The sequence below is a fragment of the Gracilinanus agilis genome, chromosome 4 (genome assembly GCF_016433145.1).
Source record: "Gracilinanus agilis isolate LMUSP501 chromosome 4, AgileGrace, whole genome shotgun sequence".
NCBI lineage: Eukaryota > Metazoa > Chordata > Mammalia > Didelphimorphia > Didelphidae > Gracilinanus > Gracilinanus agilis.
In genome coordinates this window covers 25,929,949-25,937,499 of record NC_058133.1, presented here as the reverse complement: position 1 = coordinate 25,937,499, position 7,551 = coordinate 25,929,949, and the positions used below count along the sequence as shown (strand labels likewise).

Below are 7,551 nucleotides of genomic sequence, written 5' to 3'. Positions count from 1 at the left end.
GCAAACCTTTCCTCTGAGACGCGTGAAGATGGGCGGCACCACAGAGGAGGCATCTCGTGACTGGCCCCACTCTGGGACACATGCAGAGAGAGGAGTGCCTGGGAGGAAGGAGAGTTGAGTTTCTGAAGGGTAATTCCCACTCACATTGGCCGCTCCTGGGCCGTGATCGCCTTCCGTGGAAGCGGAGACGGGACCCCGAGGTCACAAACTGAGGGAAATACAGCAGCTCTGGGATTCCGAGGCCAGCCGGGAACTCCTCTCTCGGTAGGCGGAGACTCCCAGCAACCTTGACTTTACCTTGGTGCTCTCTGAGGTTGAGTCCACTTTCCCCAAGGACCTCGTATGTGTGAGGGGGCTAGAGAACTACTCTTGCTCTGCTTCTGAGTACCCGCCCTCCTCTCCTCGGCCAGCCCTGGCATTCCCTGTTCTAAGCCTCCCTCCCAGCCCTGACATCCCCTGTTCTAAGCTCCCTTCCAGCCCTAACACTTCCTGTTCTAAGCCCCCATCCCATCTGACATTCCCTGTTCTAAGCTCCCATCCCCAGCTCTGACATTCCCTGTTCTAAGCCCCCTCCCAGCTCTGACATTCCCTGTTCTAAGCCCCCTCCCAGCTCTGACATCCCCTGTTCTAAGCCTCCATCCTCAGCTCTGACATCCCCTGTTCTAAGCTCCCTCCCAGATGCTTATTCCCTGGGTGAGTGGGAAAGCCCTTCCCTTCCCGGGCAGGCCTCGGTGTCCTCGTACATCAAATGAAGGCTGTGGCCTGGACGGCCCCCTTTGAGGCCCCCTTCGGGTCTGCCTCTGTGACCCGGGACGGGGCGACGAGAGACAAAGAGATGAGCGAGAGGCCGGCCATGGGGCGGACTCGGACCTGCCTGGAGGACATGACTCAAAGCCTAGCCGTTCAGGGCTCCGCGTGGCTCGAGGGGAGCCGCAGGCATCCGGGCTTGGCCCTGAGCCGGTAAACATTTCTATGGACGCCTTGAAAGATGCGCGCAGACGTTGGGCAGCGACTCATCGGGGTTGCCGACGACGCCAAGCGGGGGGCAGCCAGCACACGTGGTGGCAGAAGGCGGATTTCCCAGGCAGTAACAGGGATGGAATTTGATGGGAAGAAACGTAAACGGTCTCACACTTGCGCTCGGAGCTCCGCGCTCCAAACGCGAGCCTAGACGGCGGCGGCCTGCGAGCTCCGCGTGAATCAGCAGTGCGGTCTGGCAGCCCAGAAGCCGAGGAGATCTCGGGCCCTCCCTGGCCTCTGCCCTGGGCAGCCGCCAGCCATCTGGAGCGGCGGTCAGCTGTGGCCCCCGGTTTAAGGACGGCGCTGAGTGGGAGCCGCCCAGCCGAGGATGGTGGGGCAGAGAAGGCTGCTCTCATCCGGCTGCCCCACGAGCTCTTTCCAGCCAGCCGGCCTCTCGTCTGCGGCCAATGGGGCTGCGCCCGTGTCTGAGATGGGCTGCTGCCGCCTCCGGCCCCCTCTCACCCTGGACAGTGCCTCGTGCCTACGGAGTGACCACCGCAGGGACTGTTTGCTTTGTGGCATTTGTACAGCCACTTTCACAGAGGGCGGGGATGGGGGGCCGAGGACTTCGTGGGGATCGAGCTGCAGATCCCCACACTTTTAGGGCTCGGGATCCCTCTCCCTCGGGAGAAGCTAGGGGGCTCCGTGGATTGAGAGCCAGGCTTAAAGATGGGAGGGCCTGGGTTCAAATCTGGCCCTTCATCCTTCCTAGCTGGGAGACCCTGGGCAAGTCACTTAGCCCCCATGGCCTAGCCCTGAGCGCTCTTCTGCCTTGGAGCCAATACACGGTATTGATTCTGAGAAGGAAGGTGAGGCTTTAAGACCAGCCGGTGCCCAAAGGGCAGACGCGGGAGAGGCGAGGGGACGGGAACTAGGGGGAGGCGGCCGGTTAAGGAGCAGAGCCCTCCCTGGGGGCTCCGGCAGGAGGGACACGGAGACGGCCTGCCAGGCGCCCTGATGCCTCGCCCATGGCCGCGGGGGATTCTGGGAAGGGCGAGTGTGGCTAGAATCACTTGCACAGCCCCGGCGCTGCTCCCCGGGGTGGGGAGCCTCCCACTAGGGGGATGGATGCTGTGTCCAAAGAGGGAAAACTGGCAGACGTGGGCTCGGCCGGGCTGGGTGGAGGCAGGAGAGCAGCCCGCCAGGGAAGGGGCCGGGGGGCCGCGCGGCCTCGGCCTCTTCTGGGGTACGGTCTGTGGGCTTTGTGGAGACCAGCCATGGGCCGGCCCCTCCGGCCAAGAGGCCACCTCCCGGGGGTGCAGCGAATGGCCCCCCGAGTTTCCTGCCTGCCTCAGCCCTGCTCGCTTGTTGGCTCCTCCATCGCCGCGGTGGGAACTCGTCGGGGCGAGGCCTGCGGTTTTGCCTTTTCCCCCCTTTCATCACCAGCCTTCAGGACGACTCCTGGCACATAGTAAGGCTTCAACAAGTGCTCTTGACACACCCAGCCTCGGCTTCCTTATCTGCAAAATGGGGATAATAGCAGCGCCTGATTCAAAGACTGGTGAGGATGGAATGAGATAAAACATATCAAGTGTCGGCACCGTGAAGCAGAATTCTTATCCTGCCGTTATTACAAGCGCTTAGTAAAGGTTTACTGGCCAGTCTTCTGGGATCCTGTGGCTGGACCAGGCTGCCTGCGGAGGCAGTGAGGCCCGGCCCTGGCAGCGTTTGTTAGCAGAGGCTGAGCAACCCCTTTATCTTGGATGCTGTTGAGGAGAAGTTCGTGCTTTAGGCCGAAAGCTGGACTACCCGCCGCCGTGGGGCAGTGGTGAGAGCGCATCCTGGTCTTGAATTCAGATTCTGCCATTTGCTAGCTGGGTGACTGGGTAGGTTATTTCCCTCTCTGGGAGGAATTTCCTGTAAACCTCCCTGAAAAAGGAGGGAGTCAAACTAGATGGAAATTAAGGTCTGAATCACACAGTCTGATTTCCCTGAAAACTTTGGCTAACAATCCATCACCACGTACTTATTAAGCTCCTACTGTATGCCATACAAGCATAAAAAAAGGAGACAGTCCCTACGCTCAATGCTCTCACATTCTAACAGAGAAGACAACAACTATAGATTGCTTTCTGTGTAGGTGTATGTAGGAAATGAGACGCAAAAGACCGATGAGAGTGCTTAGGATCCTGCCTGTGAGCCTCAGGTTCCTCATCTGTAAACTGAGGCTACACTTGGACAAACTACCTCATGGGCTGCCCGCCTGCCCGCCCTGGAGCCGGCTTTCTTCTGGAGAGGCTCAGCAAGCAGGGCTGAGAGTCAAACCCTGAGAACCTGGATGTTTTTTCCTAACTTTTAAAGATTAAAATTAAATTAATTAAAATAAAACAAATTAAATTTAACAAACAATAAATACTATAAATAAATAATGACTTGAAATTAAATAAATTTAAATTAAAAAAATTAAAAATTCTTCTGCTCCTTAAGGGCACGACTGTTCTCTCTTTTCCTTGTGTCCCCAGGGGTGAGAATAGCCTTTGGTATACAGCAGGTGTTTAATAAATGCTTGTTGACCAACTGAACCTCAAGGTATTTGCTCTCGGATTTCTGTCCCAAGGAGGAGGGATTACTCTGCCTGCTGCCCCGCAGCTCGGAGGGAAGACTAAGGGCCAGCCCTAGACCACGTGGAAAAGGAGATGACAGCCTCCATGGGAAACACTGACCGTCCCTAAATATTGCCTTTATAAGGAGAGAAAAATGCTGCATCCTCCTGGGGAAGGCGCGTGGCTCCAAAAAGAATGTCCGAGTCCCAGTAAAGCAAACCCCAACCCCAAAGCTTTCTGTACTTGGTTTGGATCCATTGTGGCTGCCGCCTGCCAGCGTGTGGGTGCACCCCTTGTTCTCCCTGGGAGAGGCCAGAGCGGGACCCCATAGAGCAAGTTATGGGCCCCACGATACTCAAAGGAGCGCGGGGTGGGAGGAGGGAGCTGGTCGGGGCCTCACCTTGCCTTAACTCATCCTTCCAGGCTTCCATCCTGGCTATTCACACCTGGAAGGTACCCGTCCTCTCCTTTTGATTGTTCTTCGGTTGTGTTTGACTCTTTGTGACCCCATTTGGGGTTTTCTTGGCAAAGACACTGGAGTGGTTCGCCATTTTCTTCTCCAGCTCATTTGACAGATAAGGAAACTGAGGCCAACAGGTGAAGTGACTCGCTCAGGGTCACACAGCTAGTGTCTGGTGTCTGAGGCCAGAGTTGAACTCAGGAGGGTGAGTCTTCTTGACTGCAGACCCAGCACTCTACCCACTGAGCCGTCTTATCCTGTTCTCACACCCATCTCTTCTCACTAGCCACTGGCCTCACCACCTTCATCGCCATCCCCTTTGGCCCGTCCATCTTAACCGTGTGTCCACATGGACACCTCTATACAGTGCCAGGATGTCCCTTTTGCAGATGAAGAAACTGAGGCTAGGAGAGATGATCTTGGGGTCTGGATCAGGATTTGAACCCACCCTCAGCCCTGTGGCTCCAGAGGAGGGAATTCGACACCTTGGGGGAGAGTCATCCAGGGGAGGGTTGGAGGTGGTCTCCGTTAGAACTGGCCATGCTTGAGAATGGCCGATGCCCCTTCTGGTGGCAAAGGCCTTTCCCTCCAAAGAGGGCCTTCACAGAAGGCTGGAGGAGTTCGCCTCGAGTATGTGCTCGAGGAGATTCTTGCCCAAGGATGGGTTGGACCCCTCAGCTCTGAGGTCTGGGTTCGAGGCCAGGTTCTGGTGGAAAGCTGGACCTCCTGCCTTGGCCTCTCCCCTTGGCCAGTCTTCCTCATGGTGCCTGTCCTTCCTTTTCAGAGGCAATGGTCCCAAGCAGGACCTTCCTGCTGGTGCTCTGGGCATGGGCCTGGGCGCCCTCCAGCGCTTCTGGCCAGACCGATGAAGACAATGAATTTCTGGAGGATCCCATCCTTTTTCTGAGGCCGGAGCCAGGGCAGGGGAGTCTTGATTGCCCCCGAGAATGTGTGTGCACCCAAGAGGGTGTGGTGGACTGTGGAGGCATTGACCTGCGGGAGTTCCCGGGGGACCTTCCTGAGCACACCAACCACCTGTCCTTGCAGGTAAGAGCCAGGCGCCTCCCACCCACCTTTGTCACCCAACGGGCTCCCAGATCTCCAAGTGAGACGGTGACTGTAAGGAGCTTTGCAAATGCTGAAGCATCTCCCAAACATCACTTCTCTTAGACCTTCAGACTTGAGCCAAACCTGGGATTTTATTTTATTTTATTTTATTTTTAAACCCTTACCTGCCATCTTAGAGTCACTACTATGAATTGTTCCTAAGACAGAAGAGTGGTAAGAAGGGCTAGGCCATGGGGGTTAAGTGACTTGCCCAGGGTCACACAGCTGGGAAGTTGTCTGAGGCCAGATTGGAACCCAGGACCTCCCATCTCTAGGCCTGGCTCTCCATCCACTGAGCCACCCAGCTGCCCTCGAAACCTGGGATTTTAGTATAGGAAACTCCCAATGTGGAAAGCCCCTCTCCCACGGCTAATCCTTCTTTCACCTATAATTTATAGTCAGAGATTTGCTTGGGGAGAAGTGAGTTACCAAGAGTCACACAGCTAAGATGTGTGAGGCAGGACTTGAAGCCAGTTCTTGTTGACTCCAAGAGTTGACTCCTCCGACCATGACATCTCACTGACTCCTTCTCAGAGACTGAATGGGCCGGGGAAAAAGAGTGTTGTTCCATTTGGACTCAGGAGTGGGTTCAAGACGTACCCGTGCCATTTCTCACCTGTATAGCCTTGATCAAGTCAACAAGTCAAGCCAACATACTTTTATGAAGGACCTACTATGTGCCAAGCACTGAGCTGAGTGCCCGGCACCCAAAGACGGATAAAAAGACATTCTCTGTCCTCAAGGAACTCACTTTCCAATGAGGGAGACAGAATGCAAACTACTCCGTACCCTTAGCCACCTTGGCCTCAGGCTCTTCTTCTGGAAAATGAGAAGATTGGCCTAGATAATCTATAAGGCAGGAACTCTGAACCTTTCTTGTGTCCTGGACCCATTTGGTGGTTTGGGGAAGCCTCTTCAGAAGCCACATTTTTCAAAGCTTATAAAAGACTTAAAGTTACCAAGAAAGTTCATTATACTGAAAAAGCTCATTTTTTTTCCCTCCAAAGAGGGCCTTCACAGAAGGCTGGAGGAGTTCGCCTCAAGTATGCTGCTAGAGGAGATTCTTGCCCAAGGATGGGTTGGACCCCTCAGCTCTGAAGTCTGGGTTCGAGGCCAGGTTCTGGTGGAAAGCTGGACCTCCTGCCTTGGCCTCTCCCCTTGGCCAGTCTTCCTCATAGTGCCTCATAATGTGACCCCCTGAAACCTCTCCCTAAGGTTAAGAACCTCAGCCCTGCGTGTAGGAACCAAAGTTCATAGAGATGCAGAAATACATATAGAAGATCAAGAAAATATTATGTAAGAGTGAAGGACGCTTGTAGGACACATTTGAGATTTTTCCCCCAAAGGGGATGAGCTGGCTGTCCTCCATTCCCCCCACAAGTCAGCCCTGTGCCGTCCCAGCCCTGTTTCTTTGCCAAAGCCCTTGCCTGTATCTGGAATGCCCTCTATCTGGAGAAATCTTCCTCATCCTCGGACGCCCCCTTGTCCAGAAGCTCCCCTGGGCCCCTTGTGGCTGAGCTCCCTTTTGTTTCCTTGGACCGCTCTGAAGCTCTCCTCCTTACAACATACAATGTCAGTTCTCTGGGTGCCCCCCCAAACTGTCGGCTGCTTTGTCCCCCCTTCCTTGGTGACCTCCGTGGGAGATGATCTCCCTACTATTGGGATTTGCCTTTGAATTGGCCCTCCCTTTCCTGGGACACTTGAATTAGCCAGTTAGTTGGTCTAAACAATCCCTGCCCATCCACAGGTACCTTTCTCAGGTAGCAAGTCGAGGGAGCTGGGAGGATCTGGATGCCCCCAACGACAATAACGGCTTTAGAAAGAGAATCTGAGGAAAGATCAGGAGTTCGGTTTTGGGCAAGGTGAATTTGAGGTGCCTCTAGGCCACTTGGTGAGAAATGTTCAAGCAGTGGTTAGTGGGGTGCAGTTAGGGGGCTCAGGGGATGGAGAGCCAGGCCTAGAGATAAGAGGTCCTGGGTTCAAATTTGGCCTCAGACTCTTCTTAGCGGTGTGACCCTGGGCAAGTCACAACCCCCATTGCCTAGCCCTTCCCACTCTTCTGCCTTGGAACAAATACATACTCCCTTCCTCTGTGCCCCAGAGTGGGGCATATCGTGGGGGCTTGATAGACGGAGCCTCCCTCTCCTGTTCTTCTCTGACACAAGGGTAGGAGGGAGTGGCCGCCCGCTGTCTTCCCCACCAGGGTTTCCATCATTGCCGTGCAGCACCCAGTGCCCACCTGTTAGTTGGAAGCAGACTTTGAAAGGCATTTCTTCTGTTGGTTCTGCCATGTCTGAAGGGCAAAATAACCATTAGTTCAGATCCTGAAGCCCTGAGATGCTGGGCTTGTGTGTGTGTGTGTATGTGTGTGTGTGTGTGTGAGAGAGAGAGAGACAGAGAGAGAGAGAGAGAGAGAGAGAG

At 54.9% G+C, this 7,551-nt stretch overlaps 1 protein-coding gene across 1 annotated transcript in view; it reads left to right on the top strand.

The window, feature by feature from the left end:
* Positions 1 to 4,812: 4,812 nt before the first annotated feature.
* Positions 4,813 to 7,551, top strand: part of PODN (podocan) — a 31,364-nt gene continuing 28,625 nt past the window's right edge. Inside the window, exon 1 of the mRNA XM_044672875.1 lies at positions 4,813 to 5,070. Within this exon, the coding sequence (XP_044528810.1) occupies positions 4,813 to 5,070 (258 nt within the window). The remainder of the gene's footprint in view (positions 5,071 to 7,551) is intronic.